The 26,618-nt window shown below is 67.2% G+C and overlaps 1 protein-coding gene across 1 annotated transcript; it reads right to left on the bottom strand.

Annotated features, from left to right (window-relative positions):
• Window positions 1–1,073: 1,073 nt before the first annotated feature.
• Window positions 1,074–15,373, bottom strand: BCAR1 (BCAR1 scaffold protein, Cas family member). The gene is made up of 7 exons (XM_067302682.1): window positions 15,253–15,373; window positions 8,334–9,026; window positions 5,336–5,497; window positions 4,987–5,091; window positions 3,314–4,462; window positions 2,900–2,989; window positions 1,074–2,433 (listed from the first exon to the last, which is right to left on the bottom strand). The coding sequence occupies exons 1-7, from the start codon at window positions 15,262–15,264 to the stop codon at window positions 1,918–1,920; spliced, it is 2,727 nt and encodes a 908-aa protein (XP_067158783.1). The 5' UTR covers window positions 15,265–15,373; the 3' UTR covers window positions 1,074–1,917.
• Window positions 15,374–26,618: the final 11,245 nt, after the last annotated feature.

Genomic DNA, 26,618 nt, shown 5'->3' with positions numbered 1-26,618 from the left:
CCGCAGCCGGAGCCACCTTAAGGCGGCGGCGGGGCCGGGGGGGCCGGGCCGCGGGCGCCGCCGCTCGGCGTCGGGCTCGGTGTCGGTGTGGCGGCGCTGCGCGTCCCCGCCATGGCCCTGCGGCGGCTGCTGGGGCTGGCGGCGGCCGTCGGGCGCCGGGGCTGCTGCGCCAAGGTGGGCCGGGCTCGGCCGGGGGGGGGGGGCTCGGGGCCGGGGCCGGGGCTGCGGAAGCTAAAGGGCCTCCCCCACGCGTGACCCCTTCCCCGGCCCGGCCCGGCCCCCCCCCGCTCAGGGCTCTTTGCATGGCCCGTCCCATCCCAACTCTCCCCCCTCGGGCTCCTCGTCCATCCCGTCCCATCCCAGGTCCCCCCCACTTGGGGCTCCTCGCACGGCCCAGATGGGCACCACTTCAGGTACCCCTAGGGCTGGGGCCACAGGTCCCTTGGTGGGACAGGTGCGTGATGGGAACGTCCATTGCACCCTCATCTTTGACCCAGAGGACCTGGCCAAGACCCCGTGCAGCAAGGGCAGGTGGGTGTGGGCGGCATGGAGCTGTGGCAGGGCCACCTATAGCCCCTCCTAATGCCACCATCCCGCAGGAGGGTGCTGGCCCTGGATGGCACCTGCACTGGGGAAGCACGGCTTGGGGCTGGGCAAGTGGGTGCTCCTGCACGAGGAGGTGGGCCTGGCCCCCATGAGCCACACGAACCCTGGGGAGGTGCAGTGATCGTGCCCAGGCACCCACCCCAAGGCACCCCAACATCACCCCTGCCCCCAGCTGCCCCCGACTGCTCGGAGAGTCCCTCAGCCCCAGGGAATCAGCCCAGTCCTGCTCCTGCCCAGCCAGGGGTGGCACAGCCAGGGCCTCACTGCCCTGCAACCCCCCCCCCCCCCCAGGCCCAGCGTCCCCACTGCTGAGGCGTGACAGGTCACAGACCCTGGAGACCTCAAATAAAGCATGCACGCATACGTGCCTTCAGAGAACCATGCCATCTTTCAGAAGAGATGGCTGAGCCCATCCCAGAAGGGCTCCGTCACCCGGGGCAGTGCAACACAGAGACACCCACAAGATGGAGGGATTCTAGGCAAATCTTTATGCTGCTGGGGGACACGGGGCTGAGTTTCGGCGGGCTGCGACTCCGTAGCTCCGGGAACCGGCAGAAGCTTCCCCAGTGTTCAGAAGGCACCAATTTCGGTTTGCGTTTCGGTTACAGCTGGTACGGTAGCAAAACCCAAGACATGAAAATGCAAAGGTTAGGACCCCCCCCCCCACACCTCAGCCCACCCCTCGCCCTTTCTCCGTCAGTCTGGGACCCTTCAGCCACCCCCTGCCAGGTGCTGGCGTACAGCAGGACATAGCGCAACAGATTCCTCTAATGCTGTTACCCAGCACGGTTTTGTCTCCGCCGTGAGGGCAGCTTCCGCACCATTAAGAACTGCTGCCCAATGTGCCAAACGAGACCACTCGGGAGCCCCCCGGAGCCGGGAGCAGCCACAGCACCACCCCAAACTGCTGGGCACAGCCCCCTGTGTAGCCCCAACTCGACTCAAGGGAATGGCATGGGACACGGCCCCATCGCTCCCAGCCAGGAAACCCTGCCCTGGCAGCACAGGTGTTGGGTGGAGAGGGGACAGCAGGGAAGGAAAGGGAATGAATTCATCTCCCAGCTTTGCTTCATCACGGGCACAGCGCTAAAACCAATCTTGTCCTCTGTCCGGAGAGGGGAAGAACAGGAAGGGGGAAATCACTGCAGCCCATCACCCTTGTATCAGTGGAGCCCCAGGTCCCCGGTGCACAGGTGAATCTCTATCTATATACAGGTCCGTTTACACCGGGCAGAGATGGCTCTTGTCAAGGGGGGCACATGTCTGAGGACAGCAGGAGGGCCATGGGGAGGGGGCAACAGCACGGGACCATCACATGGCCGCCAGCTGGCCCAGCACCATCCTGAATTGCTGCGTGCTGTTGGCAAGGTCCTTGACACGCTCCACCATGTCCTTGGAGGCCACGGGCGAGGGGTAGTGGAGAGCGGCCGCCTTTGTGGTTACCACGATCTCTTTGAGCATCTCACAGAGGAGGTTGCTGTAGTGCGTGACCTTGTGCCGGATGTCCTGGGCCTTGGCCTGACGGGACAGCGTGTCACCGATGAAGACGAGCTTGTGGGCACTGAGGATGACAAACTTGCTGTGGGCCACAAAGATCTTGGGGGGCTGGTTGGTGCTGACGGCAGTGAAGAAGGCGTCGATGGCGTTGGTGAGCGTGGTGAGGTTGGCCTCGCACTGCTCCAAGTAGAAGAGGAGGAGCTGGCGGTCAGCGGGACACAGGGCCCCACCACCCCGCGCCGGGCCATAGTGCTGCGGGGGGCTCCAGTTGGACAGGTCGTTGTCGATGGGGCGCGTCACCTCCTGCTCCAGCCGCTCAAACTGCTTCAGCTGCGGGAGGGATGGAGGTGAGGGCACACGGCCGGGGCAGGATGGCCTTCAAACCACTGCCTCATCTCCTGGGGTTGCACAGGCCCAAGGAAGGAGGCCTGGCTTCACTGTGGCTGCCAACACCGGAGCCAAGTGCCATGGCCAGGTGGCTCCAAGGTGCCCAGCCATGCCCCAGGGGAAGAAGGCACAGGAGAGTGCCAGCCCCAGGTAGATGATGGCTGCGCTGGGCTCCTCTCCAGGAGCAAAGTGCTGATGCCTTTCACTGTTGGTGCAGCGCAGCCATCGGAGACACGCCAGATGCCATCATGTGGACAGCCACGGAAGAGGGGCTGCGGTCCAGATGGGACACCAAGGGTGCAGGGGGAGCAGGAGCCAAAGCTCACTGCACCTGCTGAGCCGGGGACCCCAGTGAGCTGTGCCCAGGGCCACACAGGGCAGAAATACCTGCCCATCCCAGCTCTATTACCTGCTGGTGCTCCAGCTGGTCCTTGCTCTGCCGGATGATGTTGCCTTTCTCCAGCAGCTCCTTCTGGGTCTTCTCAAACTCCTCCTTGCCCTGAAGGGAAGGAAAGGGCATGACACGGGGCAAGCAACACAAACCTCGCCAGGAATGACCCCCCGCCAACACTGGGATGACCCTGATGCCCTCAGCCCTCAAGCAGGAGGGTAAAAGCAAGACCTGGGAATATCAGCCACACGTGCCAGCTGGCTGGCTGGGCACAGGCAGAATTGCCACTGCAGTCAGTGCAGGGCAGCCTGGTACCCCTGCACCAGGCCCTGGGAAGCCACAGACACAAAACCCACCCGTGGCAACACAGGGGACCAAGCCCGACCTCGCACTGTTTGTGCCCTGCCATTGCCTCCCCCTGCCTGCGCCCACCTGGAGATGAACATAGTCATAATCTTCCATCCAGCCGCTCTCGTTGTTCTCATACGGCCCGTCGGGAGACTCCTGCGCCAGCAGCTTGGGTGGGGAGGGCAGTGGCCGCGACTGGATGCTACTGGCCTTGTCGGAGGGGTGAGCGGGCCCGTGGCCGTTGCCCTCCGATGCCTGCTTTGTCCGTTTGAAGAGGAGGGAGGCATTGCCGTGCAGGAAGGAGGCCAGCTGCTTGGTATCATCGGGCACACCGCGTGAGTACATAACGAAGAGCTCCAAATCATCTGTGCCCGCCTTGCCACCGACCAAAGCGTTAGGGGCCCAGTGGCAACTGTCCAGAGCTTGGCTGTGCCGTGCCAGGGCCTGGTACACCTCCTCCATCTTCTGCAGCTGCTTACTGAGCTTGGCGTAGAGGGAGCGGTCCGAGGCCTGGGCAGCGTTGCCCACTGCCCCCCGGGCGAACTCCAGCAGGTCCCGGAGGGCTGTCTGGACGCCCTCAGCCGCTGCATGGATGCTGGCAGCATTCGCCTCCATGTGCTCGGGGCTGCGCCAGTTGGCGCTGATGAAGGACATGAGGTAGGAGACGGCGCCGCCGACGCCATGCTGGAGTTTGGCCAGCATCTCCATGGCAGCGTCCAAGTCCAAGGAGAACTCCTTGCTGGCTCCTTTGGCCGGCTCCTTCACGGGCACCACGTCCAATGAGGACGTGGAGATGTTGCTGCGGGTGCTGCCCGTGCTGGAGGCTGAGAGACGCTTGGTGTCAGTGGCCTTGGCCTCACGGTCCACTTGCGGTGGGACATCATAGATGTACTCACCCTCGGTGTCCACCGAGCCTTTGCCTGGGGCATGCAGGTCCCGAGGCACGTCATACACCTCCTGGGAGCTGAAGGCCGACCCCCCCAGCTTCTTGAGGCTAGGGGGCACGTCATAGATCTCATGGGAGAGCGATGGCTCGGGCACAGCTTTCCCAGCCACCGGTGGCACATCATAGACGTCCTCTGGCAGGTAGGGTTCCTGCTGCGTGAGGATGAGGGGGTGTCTGGAGGGGTCGAAGGCCTTCTGCTTGGCAAAGGCGGGGGGCACGTCGTAGGTCTCCTCCCGCACGGGGCCATCCGGCACGTCCTTGCTCACGGAGGGCGGGATGTCGTATACCTGCAAGGGCACCGTCAGTGCCGCCCCGGCTCCACGCGCCGCCACGCCAGCCCCACGGCTGCCCACAGCGCTGCTTGGCACCGGACGGCGCCCTGCGCGTGGGTGGGTGCACGGGGGCGAGCCAGCGCTGCGTGCATGGGGGAGACGGCCCTGCAGGCACGTGTACACACGTGGGAGAGCCCCGCACGTGCGTCAGACAGCCTGTGGCCGCATGTGCACGCACGGGAGAGCCGTGCACAGGCGTGTGCGTGTCAGACGCGGCCCTGCGTGTGGGAGCGCCGCGTGCATGGGAGGGAGGCTGAGCTGTCCGCACGCCTGAGGGTTAAGCTGTACCGTGGTGCACGTAGCAGCCACCTCTGAGCAGGCGAGATGGCACGGGCTGTGCACCAGGCTGGGGGCACAGGGAAGGGTGTCCCTTCTCTCGGGCAGGCTGGCATGGCCGTACCGCTGAGGCCACGGCACCTCTGGCCTCCCGTGTCCCCTTTGGTGGCCCAGTGGCCCCAGGGTTTCCTAGCAGCACTTACGGTTTGGTGCAGACTCTTCTCCACGCTGGGGGGCACGTCGTAGATCTCTTGCCCCGGGTCCTGCCCATTGGGACCCTTCACCGCCATGGGGGGGGTGTCATACACCTGGGGGAAGAGCAGGAGAGGGAGTCAGGAATAGCACGGGCCCCCACCTCATCCTGGGGGAGCAGGGACCTGCCTGGAAGGACAGAGGTACTAGAAGCAGCCTAAAGGATCCCAGCTCATTAATGTGCTCAGCCTTAGGCTTAATTCCCGCAGGTACGGATCCCATACTGCGCCAGAGCACCTCCTCCTGCCCTGGGGGTAGACACAGGCAGCCAACCAGTCCCACCACCCTGCAGGGACTCACCTCCTGGCTGAACTGGCTCGGGAGCCCTCCGCGGACGGGCGGCACGTCGTAGATCTCCTGGGAGCCCGAGGACAGGAGGTGGCGAGGAAAGTCGTATTCATCCTGCTCGCCCTTGGGGGAGTCGTAGACGTACACTTGCCCCACACGGGTGGGCACCAGCACCTGGCGAGAGGAAAAAGGGCCGAGATGAGCACTGCTGAGAGCCACCTTGAACGGTTGTCCTGGGGCACCGCCAGGCTGCCTCCCCCCTGCCCAGCCGTGCCCATCGCGGCCCCGAGAGCGAGGGCTGGGAAATGCCAGGTGGGCAATGGGTACCTGAAAGGACCCAGTCCAGCTCAGGTGCCTGCCAGCGCGACGCCTGTGCATGGCTGACTGTTCCAGCTCCCAGTGCTCGGATCTGGTTTGGTTGCCTCCCCAGGTCTGGGCAAGACTCGCCTTGCCTCGGTTTCCCCACCCAGCCTCACGGGGAGGACGTGAGACATTCACCTCAGCAAGAACAGCCCTGTTCGCCTGCGCAGGGCGAATCACAGCCCTGCAGGCAGCTGGCCGTAACCACGAGAAAGGGCAGGCTGGAGAGGGGGCAAGACCACCTCCTGCCACTCTGCTGTACCCACGTGCCCCAGGCGATGGGCAGGGGCAGGCGGCAGGGTCCCGGAGACCTCGGCCTGACTGTTCCCTTCCTCGGACACCAAACGATCCAGCACAGAGCCCTTGGCTTCAGCATCCCCGGGACAAAGAGGATCAGCCCGTGCCCCAGACGCTGACGCCAAGGCCCGGCGGGGGGCTCGAGGGTGGGTGCCAGAGCCGGGTGCCAGGCGAGGAGGTGCGCGACGAGGCCGCCCGGCACCAGGCAGCGTGTCGTGCATGCCCACGGGAGGGCGCTGCCCGGCCACGCATGCCGCGGCGGGCCGCGCCGCTGTCGCCACGCTCCTCGCAGCGACGCCGGGGACGGAGATGATATCACCGGTTATTTATAGCAGCGAGCCTCGGCGGGGCCTCGGCGAGAGACAAAGCCCAGCCGGCACGGCCCGGCTGCGCAGATGGCAACGGCCCCGCGGGCACGCGCGGCCCGGAGACCTGCCAAGGCCCATAGGGCGCTGCCAGGTGCCTGCCCACGGCTCGGTGCCCGCTGCCACGCCATGCCACAAACAGCGTAGGGCTCTTGACCTCCATCGCGTCAACCACAACGCCACACGCGATGCCAGCAGCGGATGCGGGCTCGGCTGGGGATGCTCAGCGCCGCTGGGTGGCGGGCATCCCTTTGGCAGGGGTTCAGGAGGAGCGCGGCGTGGCCAGCTGGGCATCTGGGCACTGGCAGCACCAGGCGGCTGCAACCAGTGACAGAGAGGTGGTGACGCTGGTAGGGAGAGCCCCGGCGTGCCAGGCAGCACAGGGGATGGCACGCCCTGACCCCAGAGGGGCACGTGAGGGCACCTAACACGCCTGCCCCATGCCGGCGGAGGGCGAGGGAAGCTGCCCGGCTGCAGGACACAATAGCAGCTGGCGTATAACCAAATCCAGAGGGCTCAGGCATCCTGCCCAGCTGGCACCACAGGGCAAGAAAGGCTGAAAAACCTGCAAAAGGGAGAGGTATTGGCCAGGTCTTCCTGGCATGGGGTAGCTGGAGGAGCACTGGTGCATCCAGGATGCTCCAGGGAGTGGGATGGCTCTCCCGGCTGGCAGTCATGGGCAAACGGCCCCCGCCTGGCACTGGCACCTGGGCCACTGCATGCCTGCGAGCAGCCAGCTCTGCCCAACCTTGACCAGCACCCAAGCACCGTCCCGCTCACATGCTGACCGCTGGCTACAGCCACTGCCCCGCACGCTGGGGACAGATGAGGACTTGCCAGGGCTGCCTGCCCGGCTGAGTGCCCAGGCCATGAGTCATGGGGTTTGGCAGTCCCTTTCACCGGCTGGTTCCCAGCAGCGTGAGTCAGGGCTGGAGGAAGTGCCATCTTCCTGGAAAACACGTTGCGGCGCTGCCTGCGTGCTGGTGAAGGCACCTCACTCCTTTTCCCGGTGAACAGAAAGCTCGTGTGCCAGGGCAGAAGCTGAGCGGGGAAGGAACCAGGCGTCTGGGCTCTAGGCACTAAGCCATCCTAGGCAGGGCCAGGCAGCAACGCACGAGGAGGATGCATCTTCTTCTCCGGGCACAGGGTGCTCAACCAGCGTGGAAGCGAGGCGCAGGTGGCAGCAGGGCCCTCCCATCACTCACAGACTAGCTCTGGCCAGCCCACCCCACCCGAGGGAGGATCCAGACAGGCAGTGCCTGGCTTGCCCCATGGTGCCAAGGCAGGGGTCAAGGGCACCGTGCCAGGGTCCCAGAAGTCAGGGAGAGGTTCTGGGGACAGACTGGCATGTGGCTCACCTGTGCCTGCTGCTCGCCCAGGTGGGCTTGGTGGCAAACCCAACAGCAGCTCCTACACACTCCCTGGCACAGCCTGCTCCCCATCTGTGCCCCCGGCAGGAAACCCCTGGAGTCACAGGCATTGGTGTTCAGCTGAGGAGCTTGAAGAAACATCTCAGCATCTGCTGAGTACCATAGGTACCTCTGTATCCTGGGTGTGGAGCCAGATCAAGGGGTGGAGGGGGATCTCCAACCAGCTCTTCATCTATCCGCATGGGCAGAGAGCCCAGTGCCCCCAAATCTGTCCCACAAACAGCTGACATGCCCTAGAAGATGCCTGCAGAGCCCACACAAACAGCCACCACTGAGAGACCAAGAGGACCTGAGAGCCAAACACTGTGCCAGGCGCGAGACAAATAGCCCATACCAACCAGGGCATTGCAGCCTGAGTGACTCCCACAGCGATGGGCATAAGGTACCAACCCAGTCCAAGAGACAGCAACAGGTAGGTAAGTCTGATAAGGGAGCTCGGTTGCCCTGGCATTCACTTGGCACTGTGGACCACAGAGAAACCAGAGCCCCAGCAACCCCCACCCACATCCCCACCACCCCTCACACCCACCTAAGGCAGGACCCGGACCCCCGTCCTACCTTCCCCTGGGGTTTGTGCCCATCCCGGCTCCTCATGTCCAACGATGGGGGCACCTGGTAGATCTCTTGAGCCAGGCCGACCGAGGGAGGAACTTGGTATATATCCTGGGGGGGGCTGGCAGAGCCCACCGGGTACGTGTCTGCCACTTGGCTCAGGGATGGGGGCACCTGGTAGATCTCCTGGCCGGGGCTGGAGAAGGCATGGGAAGGAGTCTGCTTCGGGTAGGTGGACGATTGCTTAGCTGGAGCAGGCGGGAACTGTCCGGCGGGCGCCGAGCCCGAGTAGTGGCCCTGCTGCCCTTTGCTGGGGACTGGTATCAGGTAGACATTGTCCCCTTGGGGTGGGTAGGCAGGGTGCATGGAGGTGTACTGGGAGGCGGGCGACAGCGGGGTGTAGCCCCCTTGGTGGTGATAAGGCAGAGCGGTCTGGGGCACCGGAGGCTGCGGCTGGGGTGGCACCTGCCCCTGTCCCGGGCCAGGCGCTTGCTGCTGCTGCTTCTTGTCGTACATGCCCACCAGGATCTTGAGGCGGTTGCCGGGCACGATGCCCTGACGGCCATGGAGGGAGCAGAGCCACCAGCCGTCCAGCCCCTGCGTGTTGCGTTCCAGCACAGTCATGATGTCGCCCTTGCGGAAGGAGAGCTCGTCCGGGGACTCGGCCACATTGTCGTACAGCGCCTTGGCCAGCACGTTCTGCAAGAGAGCCACACAGGGGGCACGTGAGCCGGCACCACCGCGAGCCCCTGCCGGGGATGCCCTGCCCTCCCGAAATCCCCACCACTGGAGTTGGGTGATGCTCCTGCCTGTCCCAAACTGGGAGAAGGGTGCTGGTAAATAGGACCCATGGGCCTCACCCCTCCCCAGGGGCGGCTGATGCCTGCTGCTGTCCCAGAGGCCACGCAAGCCTGGTGGTCCTGGTCAGGAGCCCCCAGGGCTCACCAAGGGGCATAGGCAGACACGCAGACCTCAACGCCCCCTTCTCTTCTCTATTAAGTCCTGGCTGAGAGGACTTTTAAAGGCTCTGGTTTCTCCTGATCACTCCGAGAGGTTAAATCTCAAGTCATGCCATCAGCCAAGGGTCATGCCCAGAAGATCTCAGCAGTGCCCCAAAGCCAGGCCAAAGCCCATGGGAAAAGTCTTCCCGACTCTGTCATTGCTTCTTCTGCCCACCCTCAGGTGCCTTGAGCTGGGAGAGCGCTGGGAGGGACAAGCATGGAGCAGGGGTGCCCAGCTGCCTGGTGTGCACATGGGGACTAACTTCATGCTCTCCCCAAATCCTGGGTTCCCCTCTCTTTCCCCAATGCCCAGGGCAGAGGCAGCAGGGTCCTGCCGGGCAGATCTCCCTAACACAGCTCTGGCTGACTTTTCGTCCCCACTCCAGTTCATCACATCCTTCCTGGAGGTGGTGCCGAGAAGGGGACGTGCTGGACCCTTCCGTGTCCCGCTCCAGTTTGGGGACCTCCTCTGCCTTTCCCTCCCCTTTCTGCCAGGCAGGAAGTGTCAGGGCAGTGAGTCAGCCACAGCCGGAGAATTCCCCACACCGGCCACTGTCCTGCCAGCTGCCAGGCGGAGGGCACGCGAGCACAGCCGGTTTCCTGCCCCCGGCCCCATCCCGCTCCGTGGGCACGGGGCCCGCAGCACAGCCGGCTGGCTCCCTGCCAGCGCTGCAGCACCCGGGGCACAGGGGTTTGGGACACGGAGGGCAGGTGAACGCGGCCGGCGCTCTGCCCTTTCCGAGAAGCGCAGGGCTGGCGGCGCTGGCTGTCACTGCGGCAGGCACGGGGCCAGCGGGGATGCTGCGACCCTCCTTGCCCGCACCCTCACCGCGCAGCGGCCACGGTGCGGATGCACCTGCGAGAGCTCGCAGAGGGCAACCGCTGCCTGCCTGCCCCGAGCGCCGCACACACGGCTTCTTTCCAACCACCGCTGCCCGAGCGCGCCCAGCCAGTGTGCGGGGATTTACCGGTGCCAGAGCAGCCTGGCTGGAGGCTCGCAGGACCTGCCATGAGCTGCCCCGGACTCACAAGACCACGTGAGAGAGCAGACAGCGGAGCCCCATCCCAACAGCCAAACGTGCTGGGTTCCCTGGTCTCCCCGTGCGGGAGCTGCCTGGCATGCAGCTTTCCGTGCTCTGCCCCGGAGCCGGCTGCACACGGCAGAGCCGCGCGCGCCCTCGCAGCGCCTCCCTGCCTGCGGAGCCCTTCTTGATGCCTGCTCTCAGCGCACAGCAGCGATCACGCTTCCCCGCCACCGTGCCTGCGGGCTGGCAGGGAAACTGAGGCACGGGCTGGGCAAAGGTGCTGGAGGGAGGTCACGGAGGACAAATGCCTCCTGCCCAAGAGGGAGCAGGCATGGCCCGAAGGGATCTCAGCCCAGCTCCACGAGCCAGGACCTGCATGTTAACACCTGCCTCTCCCACGGGTGGACGCAGCCCCGACCCGCTGCACAAGGGACAGCGGTGGCCTCGGGCCCAGGAGAGCTGCCAGAGCCACTCCAAGGGCGGGAGAACTGCCGTGCCCCAGCGCCAGCTCTGCCAACGGCCTTCCCAGGTCCCTGGGAGCAGGGGTGCTGCGAGCCCCCCGACGAGCCTGGCCCTGCTAACCACACACCCGCCAGCCCATATATGCCCCAATGACTTGCTGCCAAAGCAACCCAGCACCCCTTCTGCATGCTCCCAGCACCGTGGCCTGCCAGGCTGGTGAAGGAGCCACATCTCTGTGGGAACGGCACAGGTCCATGGACCCTCTTCTGCATTAGCTTGACGGCTGTTGAGGTTTTCCAGTGACCATGCTCACCCTGTCCAAAAGGCCCCCAACAGCGCACACCGTGATAGGAAAGACGGGGACCCAGGCCTGAGCCTGGCACGTGGTGCCAGCTCCTGTCCTCAGCGCTGCAAGGGCAACGGGGTGCGATGGGATTTGCAGGGAAATAACTTGGCTACTCCATGCCCTAGGAGATGCCAACAGGAGAGGCAGGAGGACTGGGTCTGGGGCAGAACAGTGACAATTGTTCCTCCCTCTGTCCTGGCAGAGGGTGGCAGCACGGGGCAGCCTTGCCAGGACATGACAACCAAAGTGCCTGCTCACCAAAGCACCTGCTGGAGCAGGGTGCACGGCACTGCCCTCCAGCCCCACTGGGCGCCCACCTCACCCTCTGCCTCCTGGCCCTTCACTCAGAGAGTTGGTAGGAAATTGGTATCAGCTACCAGAAAGATCCAGCACAACCCGCTGGGAGCTTTCAACAGCGCAGGGCTCTTTCTGCCAGATGTGGGCTGAGACAGCCAAACTCGTGACATGTAGGGCAGAATCACAGCCATCAGGAGCCAACAGCGCCATTGCAGGCAGATCCCTGGTTGGAGAGGTGGACTGAGTGCTTAGACTGATGGTTCATCCCTATCCCCTTCCCTATCCTGGCTGCTGGCAGCCTCCTGCCCCCTGTGTCAGTCCAGGGACCTCCAGCCCCTCCCAGGGAAATCCCAGCTGGTGCGGGAAGAATGGCTCGACCAGCATTCCTAGGACAGCGCGGGGGGCCACGAGGACACAACCCCCACAGGCGCTTAACTGGCAGTGACAGTCCCTTCCCATGGCCAGCAGCCCTCCAGGGTGCCCCGGCAGCGGCATGGGCTGCGGAGAGCTCCTTAGCCCCGCTGCCCCAGAGCACCATGCTCGCCCCAAGCCTGGAGAAACACCTCTGCCACCCCCCCGCAGTGCCAACGCCAGACAGGCCCGTGCCCTCGGTTTCCCAGGCTTTGCTCCCCTCCCGCAGCCCTCCAGGCTGATACACGGGGCCCGGCAGGCCATCCCGCGCCCAGGCACGAGGGGCCCGCGGGCGCAGCAGAGCTGGGGGACACGGGCAAAGGTCTCCTCAGCACCGAGGGGCTTTCGGGGCGCGTGATCACAGGGTTTACAGTGCAGCCCTGGGCCGGGGGTCTGCCTAGTGCGCTAGCAGCAGCGGAGACCACAGCTGGGGGGCACAGCACCCCGCAGCACCCACAGCAGGTGCCCTTCCAGCACATCTCCCTTTGCCATGGTGCCTTCTCCTCCCAGAGCTCAGCGACTGTGGGGCCCCAAATTGAAGGGACCTGCAGGGAGCCCTAAGGACCGGCAGAACCAGCTAGAGGTTGCTGAGCTGACAGGCAGGTCACAGCCGTGATGGGGCTTGACCATGTTAACCCAGTTCCAGCTGCCCAAAACACCCCGGGTGCTGTCCCGAGCACTAAGGGGCCCCCAAGCACTGCTTTTTGCCTATGAAACTCCCTTGCATCCCTTCTCCGCCAGATGCTGCGCTGCCGTCACCCGCCGGGCACAGACTGGCAGGTCTCTGCACCAGCAGACCAGGCAACCGTACGGCCGAGGCACCTCCGCTTTCCAGCTCGTCACTGCCGGAGCGGTGCGAACCCAGATTCTGCAGTCACGGAGACGTAAGCCAGCGCCCTTGGCACAAGCACCCTGGGACCGATGAGCCGCGAGCCAGGCTGCTCCCGTGGAGCCAACACCCTGCGCCGCCACCAGGAACCCAGGGCACGGCAGGCTAAGTGACAGGGCCAAGGCTGCGCACAGGACTTAGTGGCAGTGCAGCTGACAGATCTGGGAGCTCACAAGTCCCAGCCCAGTGCCCTAAGCTGGCACGATCCAGGACACGGGAAAGCACCCAGGGAGACAGCAGCCTCCAGTTGGGACTTGCCCACAGAGCACATCGAGTGCATTGGAGATGTTTGGGGAAGAGCTGTGCTTGCAGGGCATGAAAACCACAGGTACTTTGGCACGCCAGGTGCTGCCTGGTAGGAGCCCGGGGGCAGCCGGCAGAGACGGACGGCCTGGGCGCTGCATTTCTCTCTGCCCAAGGCAAAGGGGTGGGAAGAGGACTCTGCTCCGGGCTTTTCCATCTCCTCCCTGCAAGCTGCCCGCCTGACACCTGGTTGAACCGCCTGCTGTGGACTGTGCCCTGCCAGAGCCTGGCCCAGCTGCCAGGGGAAATTCCTGCCTGGAAAGGGGTGCTCAAGGGGCCTTCCCACCTGAGCAGGCAGACACCCACCTCCCCCCTTAGGAAGCGGCTGTGATGTCGGGGGATGCTGCCACAAGCAGAGAGCGGGACACAGTGGCATGGGGACAAGCGGCCTTCCCCACCGCCTTCCTCCCAGGAGCCACCCCCTGCCCCTCCTGCCTTCCCGGGGACAAAGGTTAACACCCCTCCCAACCAACAACAGGTGACACTCGGGGCTCGGTGGCACCACCGGGGAGGCAGCAGGTGTCCTGACTGCGCGGCAACTGCGCTTCACCTCGGCTTGGGTGCTCCCCAGCACGGCAAGGGTGTCACAAGGCCTGCACGTCCCCTCGTCCCGTCCCCCAGCTTTGGCCTCCCCGGGCTGATTAGCTCTCGGTGAATCATTAACAGCGCTGGGGCCGCGCGGCTGACGTGCACAGGAAGGGCATTCGCACGCCCACAGGAAGACCAGCCTTGCCGAGCTCTCGGCCCTCCCGGCCCTCGGCAAGCAGCGACCGGCTTCCCGCAGGGGCCGGCTAAACTCCGGAGGGCCGTGGAGCTCCCGGCCGGGGGGCCGAGCTGTCCCCCGCGCCAGTCTGCGTGGCACAGCCCTGGGGCAGAAAAGGGTCCCTGCCTGGCCATGCAGCAGCCCCCAGCGCCTGCTGGTGCCCGCGCGGGACTCCCAGCCCCTTCTGCCCACCCCTGAGCGTCCTCGCACCCCACTGACCGTGCTAAGCTCCTTGATCGCTGCCCCACGGCTGCCCCCAGGGAGCCAGCCCGGCTCCAAACCGGCTCCCCTGCAAGGACGCTGTCCCGTCGGCCGGATCCCCCCTCACCCCCAGCCCATCCGCAGGGCCATCGGTTACTGAAAAGAGCCAGGCGGTTTATACGGCCCCCGGTGCTGAGGTGACAGCCCCCATGTGGCCCTTCCCTACTGCACCCCAAAACCTGGTCCTACAGCCAGCCCGCAGCCGGGGGCCTCCGTGCCAGCAGCGCCTTGTCCTGGCTCATTTTGGGCAAGGAGCCCGGCAACCCCAGGCCCAGCCTTGGGGAGAGCATCCCAGGTCAGCTCAGCAGGCACGAGCCCAGGGAAGGGGCGCGACGGAGCAGCGAGCCACGGGGGGCTGGCGCTGACCCCATAAGCCCGGCGAGCAGGCGCCCCAGGTGGCTTGTGTCCCCCCGGGACCGAGCCCGCGGGGCCAAGCCCGTTGCCCAGGGCCCCAGCGGCAGCCGGCGCTGCCCGGCAGGCCTGAGGCCGGCAGCCGGGGAAGGGACTCTCCGAAGTGACGTCCGTCCGTAACGCTCCGAGCAAGAGCTCCGGGGGAGGCGAGCCGGGCAGAGGGACGGACGCGGGGCGGCCAGGCCCCGCTCGCCCCACCGCCCCCGCCGCAGTGGCAGCCCTTTGGCCGGCGGGAGCGGGGCCTAGAGCCCGCGAGCTCGTCACGCCGGTGCCCCCGCGCAGCCGCGGGGCCGCGGAGCCCCCTCACCCGGGGGCTGCGGCCGCCGGGATTTTCCACTCGGACTTGCCTCCCCCGCTGCGGCGCGCAGGGCCCGGGCGCAGCCCCCCGGCCCCGCCGGCCGCCCCCGCCGCCCCCTCCGCGCCGCGGGGCCCAGCCCGGCCCGGGGCTCTGCCGCGGGGGGAGGCTCGCGGCCGCCCGCGGGGCCTCCTTGCCCCCGGCCCGCCCCGGCCCCGGCCCGCCGCCCCGCGGGGCCCCGGCCGGGCTGGGGGCCGCCGCCCCGCGCCCCCCCCCCCCCCCGGCTGCCACGTCTGAGGGCGGCGCGGGGCCTCCCCGCCGCGGCGGCTCGCCAAGGTCACCGCTCCGGGCGCCGCCGGCCCGGCCCGGCCCCGCTGCCCCGGCCCGGCGCCGCCGCCGCCCGCGCCCCGTTGTGCCCCGCGGGCGGCCCCGCCGCCGCCGCCGCCGCCGCCCGCACTCACCAAGTAGTTCATTTTCCTGCCGCGGCGACACGGGCAGGCCCCGGCCGCGCGGCGCGGAGGGAAAGTTGCGCGCGGGCTCCCCGCCGGCCCCGGTCCCGGTGGCGGCGGCGGTGCGGGCGCCGGCGCGGCTGCCCTAGCGCGGAGCCCCCGCGGGCCGGGGCCGGGGCCGGGGCGGCGGCGGGCGGCGCGGCCTGGCGCGGGCGGGCGAGCGGCGCTCTGGCGGCGGCCGCGCCGTAGGTAACATTATAGCGCGGTGCCCAGCCCGGTCCCGGCAGCCCCCGCCGCCCGCCCATTGGCTGCCGGCGCCGCCGCGGAGCGGGAGGCGGCGCTGCTGCGCCCGCCGCCGCCGCCGCCGCCGCCGCCGCCGCCGCCGCCGGGGCCTGCGCGCCGCCGGGCTGCTGCTGCCGCCGGGCTGCGGCCGCGGGACGGGCGCGCCGAGCCGAGCCGAGCCGAGCCGAGCCGAGCCGAGCCGAGCGGCCGCAACGGTCGCAACGGCTGTAACGGCCTCAACCGCCGCAACCGCGGGGGTGGGGAGGGAGTGGCCGTAACGGCTGTAACGGCCGCAACGGGCGGGGGGTGTAGCGGCCGTCTAGCGGGCACCTAACGGGCGGGGGGGGGAACGGGCGTGCAACGGGTGTGTAACAGGCACACGTGTGTGCAATGGGGCTGTAATGGGGGGGTGGGCATGTAACAGGGATGTGTGTGTGCAATGGGTGTGCAACGGGGTTAACGGGTGTGTAACAGGGATGTGTGTGTGCAGCGGGTGTGCAGTCGGTGTCTAACAGGTTAGCAGGTGTGTAACAGGGATGTGTGTGTGCAACAAGCATGTAACAGGCACGCATGTGTAATGGGGGTGTGGGTGTGTAACAGGCATGTTTGTGTGCAGCGGGTGTGCAATGGGTGTGTAACAGGTCAATGGGTGTGTAACAGGTGTGTGTGTGTGCAGCAGGTGTGCAATGGGTGTGTAACAGGTGGGATGTGTGTAGCTCGTGTGTAATGGGCAGGGGTGTGTGTGCCATGGGGGTGTAATGGGCATGTAACAGGCAGTGTGCGTGTGTGTGTGTGTAACGTGTGTAATTGGCGGGGGGTGTGCGTTACAGGCATGTACCAGGAAGGGGTGTGTGTGTGTGTATGTAATGGGCACGTCAGGGGTGTGTGGCAGGCGGTGTGTAACAGGGTATGTGTGCAGTGGGTGTGGGGGCGCTTGTGTGTAATGGGCATCTAATGGGTGGGGATGCACGTGCGTAAGGGGCGTGTAACAGGCAGATGTGTGTGTAACGGGTGTGTAACAGGCACGTGATGGATGGGGGTGTGTGTAATGAGCAGGCAGGGGGTGTTGTGTGTAACAGGCGGTGCGTCTAGGGGAACTATGGCTGCGAGTGCGTGTAAGTGTGTAACGCGTGGGGTGTGTGTAAGGTGTGTGCACCACAGGGAGGGGTGTCAAGAGCAACGGGTGTGAAAAAGGTGTAGTGGGGCTGCGACAGGCGGAGTGCAGCGGGCACGTACTGAGGGGGTGCGAGGGGCTTTGCCGTCACTCCGCGGCCCTTCGCCGCACGCGGACGGCTCGGGGTTCGCAGCTCTCGGAGCGAACTGCCGCCGCATCTTGGGCGCCCCGAGCCCGGGGGGCGCCGCCTTGGAGCGCGCCGCTGCCGCCGCCGGGCGAGGAGCAGATCAGGCGGCCGGGAGGTATCGGCGGTGGGAAGCGCCAGGAGTAAGAAACCGCTCGGGACTTTCTCCGGGTAGAGGGCAGCCGGAGCACCAACGGCCAGCGGCGGGCGTCGCTGCCCTTACGCCGCCTCCCGGAAGGTTGGTTCGCGCTAGGTGTGTTTGTTTGCCTTGGCGGGTTTAGGGAGCTCGGCTCCGACCGTACCTGCCTCCCTCTGGCACTCGCCCAGGGCGGCGCTGGCGTTCCCGCCTACGGCCCCCGGCGGGCTGCGGCGGCAGCAAAAATGTGTTGGGTTCGAACGTTCCTTCTCTCTTTATCGTTCCTTTTCCCTCTCCTCAATTACCCACGTGAGCCGCGGCCGTGCACCCGGGCAGCTGTGAGATCTCCGGAGCGGTTCGTGCCGCCGGAGCCCATGACTTTCCCCCCGCAGCCTTCGCCCATCCGCAAACCGTGGGCAGACGCACGCAGCCTCCCGGCGCCTCGTGGCCTCGCGCCGCCGGTGCGTCTTCAGCGTCAAGGGCCGCGTCCGCCAGCTGGCGACGGGATCGATCCCACGCGATGTCGCGCCATCCCCGGCAGCAGCCTGGCTGCCTTCACAAGATGCGCAGGCGGCGGGGTGCTCCGCTCCAGGGCGGCTCTCTGGCGCGTTCAACGGCTCGCCAACGCCATGGGCCGGGGCAGCGCCGGGCAGGACCCGGCGTGGGGCCGTGAGCCGTGCGCCCCGCTCCCCACCCTGCGTGCGCCCGCTGCGTCTTGCCGGTGCATTCGAGCAGCCCAACCGTGCAGCCTGCAGGCGCCCGGCGAGTCCAGGCTTGACGCGGCCGCGCGCCCCCCCGGCTGCGGCAGCGTGCTGAAACAGGAACCCTGCCTGCTGCCAGCCCGCAGCTGGCGCTTGGGGCAGGGCTGCCGCGCCGGGCGCTGGCGCCGAGGGCTGGGAGCCGGCGCGAGGCTGCGGAGCACCACGAGCGCCAGCAGCTTGTGCGAGACGCGTGCGCGAGCCGCACAGCCGCGTGCGAGCCGCAGACAGGCACAAGCCGCGCAGACGTCTGCGAGCGGCGTGGCTGGGTGCGAGCTGCGGGACGCGCGCAAGCTGCACGGCCGTGCACGCCGACGGTGAAGCCACGGTGAGAAACGAGCATGCACCAGATGGAAACACAGCCCGGCGGCGAGCTGCGGGCACGAGACACGTGACTCGGTGGCACGGCGCGCGTGCCCAGCAAGCGCGGGAGCCAGGCGTGCTGCCCGGGGCAGCGGGCGAGCGCCGCGGGTGCGTGGCGGCATGCGAGGGGTGGCCGGCAGCCACGCGAGCGCCCACGGGACGGCGAGCGTGCGTGAGCGCACCGGCAGCGAGCGAGCAGGCGCGCTGGCCAAAGCACGTCAGGAATGCACCTCTTCCCGTGAACATGCCTCCCGGCGGCGCGTTCCCCGGCAATGGCATTTCCTCTCTGGCAGTCTCGCCCTTGGGGGTTACCTCTGCTCTGTGCCAGGGAGCAGCGGAGTCGAGGCCAAATTGCAAACACGTGCCGCCCCCCTCCTCTCCCCGCACCTCTCGCATGCAGCTCTCGCTGCATGGCCCGGCCTCGCCAGCAGCCTCGGGCTCTGGCGCCGGGCAGCACGGAGGCCCGCCAGCATCGCCTCCCGGCATTCCCAGCTCCGGCTCAGCCCCGCTAACCTCCCCTTGCCGACAGCCTCTGTGTGGCTCACCACGCGTCCCTTCACTTAGTAGTAAACCCCTTGCTGATGGCTGGGGAAACTGAGGCATGGGAGTGGCAAAGCGCCACGCGGCAGCGGCCGCTGGGTGCGAGCAGCATCTGCCGAGAGCAGGGGCTGCGGTCGTGCTCGAAAACCGCAGCCGCCCCAGAAGGCAAAGCCGGAAGACCACAGTTTCCTCCTCCCAGTGACAGGAGCTGCTGGCGGTTCGTAGCGCGGCGGCCGAGCTGCGCCGGCAGCGCTGGCTCTCCCGGGGCCGCAGCAGGTGCCCCGGGTGCGGAGACGCACGTCGCATCCTGCCTGTGCCGCCGGCCGCCTGGGGCCTGGCGAGGCCGCGTCGCCCGACACCCGTCCGCCAGGCCATCCCCCTTTTGGGGATCCTTGGGGTCCCAGCCCTCGCTGCGGAGCAGTTTCCCCTCAATTCCCAGGTCCGGGAGTCCCGGGGTGCTGCAGAAAGCCCGTGTCCTGCTTCAGCGACTGCTCTTGGCTCCCGGCCCCTGTGCGTCCGTGATGACAGCCCCAGCAAAGAGCGGGAGGAACGGACTTTTCAGGTTATTACATGGAAGAGGGGATTTTCTCCAGCTCCCCCCAGGGCTGTGGCTCTGGGGCCAGGGCAGTGCCCAGCCTGGCTGTGGGCATCCCCGGAGAGACGATCCTGAAGGCTGGCTTGGAGCGACCCACGTGCCGCAGCCTGGAGCCCTTGGGAGAGCGGCTGTACCGTGGCTTTCCTCGCTCCCGGGAAACCAAGGCATGGCACGGCCAGGGCAGCCCGCAGGAGCAGACGGCGCAGCAGCCTGGCAGGGCCTGCGTGCGCGGGGCTGAGCTCTGCCGGGAAGGGCTGCCGGCATCCCGGTGGGGCTTCGGAGCAGGCACAGCACCTCTTCCCCTGCTCTTCCCCCCCAGCTCGCTCCAAGGCAGCGAGGGGCCGGGCGGGAGGGTTGCTCCGGCTATAAATAGCTGCAGGTCTTCGATCGCATGGTGAGCCGGCCTTTCCTCCGGCTCCGCGCGAGGGGAGCCACGGCCGGCACACGGCCTGGCTGCGCCCGTGCCGAGCGGCCCTCCGTCTCTTCTCCTCCTCCTCTCCCTTTTTTCTCCTCCCCTCCTTTTTTTCCGTCTGCACGACCAGAGCTGGCGGGCGCTGCAGCGCGGCGCTGGTAGTTGCAAGCTCTCCGCCAGCTCTTCTCCCGCCGCGGCGGATCAGACGAGGGCTTGGCGTGTTTTCCTTGGAAACTCTGAGCACACGCGGACGCGAGGGCCCGGCCGGCGCGGCTGCGCGAAGGCTGCGAATGCCTCTCCTGTGCTGCTTGTGGCTGCGGCTCGCACAGCACCCGGCTCCTCGCGCCCCTCCGCCTTGCCCCGCGGTGCTCCCGGGTGCCGCGGCTGGGTCTGCTCGCGGCCCCCCCGGACGGGGACGCGCATGCATGGATGGACAGACAGCCGGGGGCAGGATCTGGCCAGCCCGTGGAGTTTCCCTGGGGAAACCGCAGCCTTGGGCGAGGGGGAGCTGGGGTGTTTGCAGCGGGCCAAATCCTGCAGTCCTACAGCCTGGGGGCAGCACCGACAGCCGGTCTCCCGTGGCATCTCTCGTGGCGGTTGCAGTCCATCCGGCCCGGCCCGGCTGGAGGGGATCCGGGGAGCAAAACCTCAAGGAAGCGGGGAAGGGCCAGTGGGTCCCCCCTCTGCGCCCCTGGTTGTCCCCGCGGCGGGTGCGAGCCGCAGTCCCCGGGCCAGCCCTCGGCAGGGGCACGCCGCTGGCTCCGGGGGGGGGGGAACGTGTTCGGGAAGGCCGGCGCAGGGCCCGCGGGTGGCCGGAGGGTCGGGCCTGTCCCCCGCCTCCCTGGCACTGGAACGTCTTCAGCCGGCAGCCGGCCGGGCTCGGTGGCACAGGAAGCAGCTCAGAGCAGCCGGCAGCGCCTCCGTCCTCCCCCGCCGACCCTTTCAGAGCAGCCGGCAGCGCCTCCGTCCTCCCCCGCCGACCCTTTCCCCATCCTTGATTCTCCCCCCCCCCCCGCCCCGGTCCCCAGCTGATTGCAAACGATGCAGAGCAGCCCCTGGGCTACTCGTAGCCAGGCCCTAGCCCAACCCGCCGGGCGCCGCCGCTCTGCCCGGCAGCAGCCGGCCCCACGCCGTGCACGCGGCTCGTGGGCGTCCGGGGGCTCCCGGATTTGCAGGAGCCTCTGCCCCGGGCAGGTAGCAGCGCTGGGTTTGGCTCGTGGCCCAGGAGCTTTGGGGCTTAAAAGCGCCAGGAATTGTTTTTACCCTTCCATCAGATCCGAGCGCCCCGCGGCTATGTTTGACGCCGGCCGCTGTGTCGGAGCCAAGATCGCTGCCTGGAGCTGCCGAGCACCCGGCGCTGGCAAAGGCTCCCTGCAACACCCCGGTTTCCATCATCGCAGCGCTGTCAGGAAGCGCCCGGCGGGGGGACAGGCAAGGGCACGTTTCCCTTCTGCTCTCCCCACCCCTAAGGAAATCAAATGCCAAAAAGAAAACCAAAAATGCAGCGCTAGGGGCCCTGTTGCTCTGAGGAGCGCTCGGAGCCGGGTTCGTGCAGCTGGAGCGTCCCCGCGGAGGGGCTCGGCCGAGCTTGCACCTCCCCGGCCCTGGGGGCCCTCAACCCCCCCCCCCCGTCCTGCTAATTGCCCCGGGTTAACGTTTCGCAGCCCTAATCCAGCGGAGCCTGCAGGCAGCGCACAGGGGTGCGTGTTGTCGGTCAGCGACGCCCCAGAAGCAGCCGGCCCCGACATGCGCCCGAGCGGCTCCCGGTGCGTGCGGCAGCGGCCACGACGCTGGGCACCCGCCGCACCTCCGCTCTTTGCCGGCGCAGGCGAAGGCCGATGTGGCCGGGAGTTTCGGGGGATGCTGCTTGGGATGCAGGTTGCCCCAGCAACGGTTGCTGTAGAAAACACGCAGCAGCGAAATTTCCAGGCATATTCAAGTGTCCGTCACCGTCGTCCGGAGAGTGCCCTGCGTGCCGGCGGGCTGCCGTGTCACTCGTGGGAAAGCAGGAGAAGGATTTTCCCTGCCTTGCCTGCCCCGCCGTGCCGGGCGGGCGTTTCGGTGAACGTCTCTCCACCCTCCGGCAGCAGCTTTGGAGCAAGGCGCGCTGGTGGATGGGGCACGGTGCTGCATCCTGGCTCCGCTGCCCCTGCCGGGTCACCGCCATGTCCCCTCTCCCGGAGGAAGGGCCGTGCCTCCGGTGTGGGGCACGTTGTGCTGGGCAGCGAAAGGCCCCAGTGGTTCAAAATCAGCCCTTTCCGCCGGGCGATGCAATGGGTCCCCCAGCCCTGCTCAAAACTGTCGGCACCGTTCAATGCGACCCGGGTTGCGGCGGCGCTCGGGGCCTCATCCCAAGCCGCCCGCCGGTGGCTCCGGCGCGCAGCCCCCCCTGACCTGGCAGTTGGAAAGCCACCTCCGGACTCCTGCAGCGGCAATAGGATTACACGGGGCTGAGCCTCCTAGCACTGAACGGAGAAATAAATCCTATAAGGCAGTATGGGATTTATTAGACTTCAATATTCTGGAAATAATGAGGACGTTTCTCCTGGTTTGTAACATCATGGGACCCAACGGGATCACAACAAGGATTTATCCCGATGCCTTTCCGAGGCATCAGGTAGTTTTTCATCTGAGATGAACCGGAGGGGGCAGGAAAAGGCACACGGAAGCTTTTCGTGAGCTTAAAAGCAGATCTGGTCCTTTCAGGTTTAACAGGGTTGGGGCCGGCAGTTCCTCCCTGCCTCTCATTGCCCGAGGTGGAGAGTCGTGTGACCGCCTGCGCAGCCTCGCCGCGGGCTGCCGACCCGGCCCGGCCCGGCCGGAGCATCAGGGAAGGCTGCGGGGCCACTGGCTCCGGCACCGCGCTCCGCACTCGGCCCCGCTTGGCGCCGCCTCGGCACGGCACCCGGCGGAAAGCAGCCTGGCGCCGGGTCCGCCAGCCGCGCCGCGAGCGCTCCCTGCGTGGGCGCCGGCACGGGCCCCGGCGGCGGCCGGGAAGCAGGTCCCTGGTGCTGCAACCCTGCGTATCTCCTCCCCGCGCGCACCGCCGGGAATTGCTTCTCCGGCTGCCGGGAGATGCCTCCTGGGCCGGTCCCGAGGGTGCTGAGCTCTGCTTCCTTCCTTCCTTCCTTTGCAAGCTGCGAGGCTTCGTGCCGCTTTCCACCCTGCGGCTCTGCCAGCCCGAAACCCCAGCGCGCCGCTGCTGCGACCCGCCGCAGCCCGGGGCAAACGCTCTTAACCTCCTTCCACGCCGAGCGCGAGATATTTATTCCTGCACGTTGCTTCCTATTGCTGAACCAGCTGGAAGCGCGAGACAGGACGTTACCTCTCGGGCCACGATTCCCGCGTTTCCTCCCCGCGAGCTGCCTTATCGGAGCCTGCCGAACGGCTCAGTAAATTCCAGCTGGCGGGCCTCCTTCGCCCGCGCGCTTAACTCCTTGCGGGCAGGCGGGCGCGCGGGCGGGCGGGTGCCGCGGAGCCCCGTTCCCCCTGCCCTGCCCTGCCCTGCCGCGGGCGGGGGACGTGCACGGGCTGCCTCGGCGGGGGCAGCGCCGGCGTCCCCTCGCCTCCCAGCCGGCGTCGGGGATCGCCCCCGCGCGCAGCCCCCCGGCCCACCTGCCCCCGGCCGCGGCGGCGGGGGGCGGCCGACGCTCCGGGACCCGCGGCGCGGCCGTTCCGGCGGGGCGGCACAATCGGCGCCTTGTCTCGGGGCCGAGGCGCACAAGGGGCCCTCAGACGGCCGGGGAGGGGGAGCAGCCGCGCCGGCGGGCTCCTCCGCCCCCGAGCCGAGGGTCGGGCCGCCGGCGACGCCTCGAGGGCCGAGGTTTTCCCAAGCGAGGGAGCGGCGCCGGCGGCCGGCCCTGCCTCCCTCCCCAGCTGCTGCCAGCAGGGCCCCAGGGGCGGCGCGGCCGGGCGCCTGCGAGGGCTCGCGATGGGCACGGCGCGGGAGAGGGACCCGCAGCGCGCGGGGGCTCTTGCTAGGGGTCCGCCGGGCTCTGCCCCCATCGCTGCGCGGAGGGAGGTGATTCCGTAGAAGCGCAGCCTGCAGACGGTGAGGGCCGAGTCCCCGCCGCCGTGGGCAGGCGGCAGCCGCGCGAGGGGCTCTCCCGGCCCCGCCACCCCCCGGCGCCGGCTCGGGCCCCGGCTCTCCCGCGATGCAGACGGCTGCCGGGTACCGGGCCCCCCCCTTCGTGGGAAGGCGGGCGGGCGACGGATATAGCCAGCAGAGCGGGGTTATTTATTTTTTTTTCTTAAGCAGCCGAGGCCCTGTTTTCTGGAGACCTGTAAATCACTCCTCGTCTTCAGGAAAGAGAGGCAAGAAATCCATGATCCAACCGAGAAAAAACGCAGGCCACTGGGGAGCGCAGGCGGAGGAAGCCAGGAACCGAGCGAAGGCTGGAAGCTGCCTCCCGACCGGCGCGCCGAGCCCGTCCGAGCTTGCAGCGCCGGGAGCGGGCGCCCGCCAGCCCCACACACGCCGGGCTGCCTCCCCGCGACGAGAGGCCTGCGGACACAACGGGGCCCGGCGCTCGGCGCACGGGGTGGGAGCCAGGGTGCTCGGCCCCGTTTTTAGCTTTTGCGCCGTGCTCTGCTTGGAGCAGGGAGCCGGGCTCCAGGAAGCTTCCCGGCCGGCCACGGCTTTCCTGAGGATGCACCTCTTCTCCCAGGTGGCCGGCTCGGCCTCGCGAGGTGCTGGGAGCAAGCCCGGCTCCGAGGGCAGGCGCCGTGGGGAGGACACCCCCGGCAGGCCGGCGGGGCTGGGTGACGGGGGCGGCAGACCTCTGCGGACACTCAGCCCGGCGGAGAGGGGAGCTGCGGCTCTGAGCCACTGCCATTTGGCTGCAGTATTCCAGCAGGTCAAGTTGCTTCCAAGACTTCAAAAATTTCCACTTTTGCTCAGCTTAAGGAAAGAAAAGAAAAAAAAAAAAACCTGGGAGAAGAAAGGCCGGAGCATTTCTGGAGAGCAGAGCTGGAAGGCAGGGTCCCTTAAGCCGGCGGTCACCGATCTTCCCGAATTAACAGCATGCCAGTGGGGATGAAGGTGGCTCCTGGAGCCCCATAACAGTCCGCCCCATGGCAGGGCTTCTCGCTCACCTCTTCTGGCTTATGCTCCTCGGCTCCCACCACGGGCCCCGGGGGAAATCCCTCCCGCGCCGTAAGGAGGGTCCCCTGGGGCTCTCTCCGAGGAAGGGCGCAGTGACGGAGGGGGCCCGGAGCAGGGCCCAGGGTGCCTGCACAGGCCTCTTGCCTGAGCCATCTGAAGGCAGATGCAGGATGGCAAAGGTGTATCACCCCCCCCCCAGGCGGGGAGTTTCGCACGACCGACTGCCACGGGACAGGGACAGGTTGGTGCCCCTGGCCTGTTCTGCGGGAGCTCGATATCCCCCCGTTCCCTCTCAGTTCAGCTCATGCTCATACCTAACGCACAGAATTATCCTTCACGTCTAACCTAGTTTTCACCCCAAGGGACGCCAAAGTGCTGCCACGCTACGGGAGCAGAATCAGCCCTAAAACGCAGCTGCGTCGGACGTCCTGACACAGCAGCCAGGCGGCGGCCGCTAGCAGCCAGGATGCCCGCGCCACAGCAAGGATTCGGGTCAGCAGCCCTTGGGAGCCGGGTGCCCGGGAACCCACCGTCACCACCGCGGTCCTGTGTGGGGCCGGACCCCCGCTGACACCGGCACCCGCGTGACACTGCCCTTCCCCACCGCCATCTGCCCAGCTTGCGAGGCCCCACGGCGCGGCAAAAGGCGAGCGATTTCCTCGGCTGCCCCGAAGCGCGCGCCGGAGCGCCGCTGGCTGGCGGGTCGGCTCCCTTTGCAGCCGGCTCGCGGCGCAGGGCGGCTGCCCGGGGCCGGCGGACGAACACTGTCCAAGCGCATCTCAGGCCCGCATGGTCTCACCGCTCCTTTACGAGGCAGGAACGCGCCGTCCCTTCCTCCTCCACCCCCTTGAAGATGGGAAAGAGAGGCGCAGAGCAAATGGGAAAACCTCTGCGGAGTCACCCAGGAGCCCGGCTGTCGGGGCCTCCGAGGTCCGGCACAGCGGCTGGAGGCGCTCCACGCCAGCCAGGAGCCGCGGGACACGGCCGCGGAGCTCAGCAAGGCTTCCCCCCGGCTCTGCAGCAGCTCAGCACCGGCAGGCACTGCAGCCTCCCTGCAAAGGCTCCCTGCGCACCCATTCGGGGGCCGGGGGGGGCAGCGGTTTTTTCAAACAGCGACAAAGCTGGCTCAAAAGCATTCGGAGATTAAAACGCTTCATCGGCCACTTTGTTTCTGTGAAATTTCAGGCTCATTTAAGCAGGTCAATAATAGTTTATTCTGTGCATAGCAAGGCGCCAAAGGCTGCAGCTCCCCATTAGCACGCGTGGTTTTGTTCTCACCTGTCCCGCGCCATCCGCACGGCAAGGGCTGACGCAGCAGCGAACGCGCGAGTCCAACGCAGAGACCATGCTCAGAGCCACGGGCAAGGGCCTGGCAGCAGCGCGCATCGCTCGCTCTGCTAGCGCCCTCCGAAAGCAGGCAGGATAGGGCTCGGGCCTCTTTCCTCCTGGCATGGCGAAAACGCAGGAGATGGCCAGCACTGCCCTGCCGAGCCGGCTCGGAGGATCCCACAGGGAAAGGGCATTTAGCAAGAATATTCCTGCATTGCCATGACTTAAATGGGTTTCTTTACTCCTGCTCAGGGCAATTGCTCTAACCACCACGCTGCTATCAAGACGGACGTCATTACCCGGCTGTGCAGGCCCAGGTTGGGACCTGTGGGACTGGGCATCTCTCAGCAGGGATTTTCACAATTGCAGTCTGGGATGGACACACGTTACCGTACTTGACCCTTAATTTCTTTTCCCATCTACAAACTGAAGCCTGTGCCTTTGGTCTGTTGGCTGGAAGCAGCTTCAAGGCAACGGTCTCCTCCCAGACGCCCAGCAAGTTCAGGACGTAGGTTCCCGCTGCGCCTCCCAAATAAGCCACGCTGCAGGCACACACGAGCA

This window comes from Apteryx mantelli, chromosome 10 (genome assembly GCF_036417845.1).
Source record: "Apteryx mantelli isolate bAptMan1 chromosome 10, bAptMan1.hap1, whole genome shotgun sequence".
In the NCBI taxonomy this organism is placed as follows: domain Eukaryota; kingdom Metazoa; phylum Chordata; class Aves; order Apterygiformes; family Apterygidae; genus Apteryx; species Apteryx mantelli.
This window is presented reverse-complemented; position numbering and strand designations above follow the sequence as displayed.

Coding starts and splice junctions, on each gene's coding strand:
- BCAR1 (XM_067302682.1), bottom strand. Junction 5,498..8,333: donor GGCACAAACCCCAGGGGAAG/GTAGGACGGGGG, acceptor TCCTCTCGCCAG/GTGCTGGTGCCCACCCGTGT. Junction 2,434..2,899: donor ACCAGCTGGAGCACCAGCAG/GTAATAGAGCTG, acceptor TCCCTCCCGCAG/CTGAAGCAGTTTGAGCGGCT.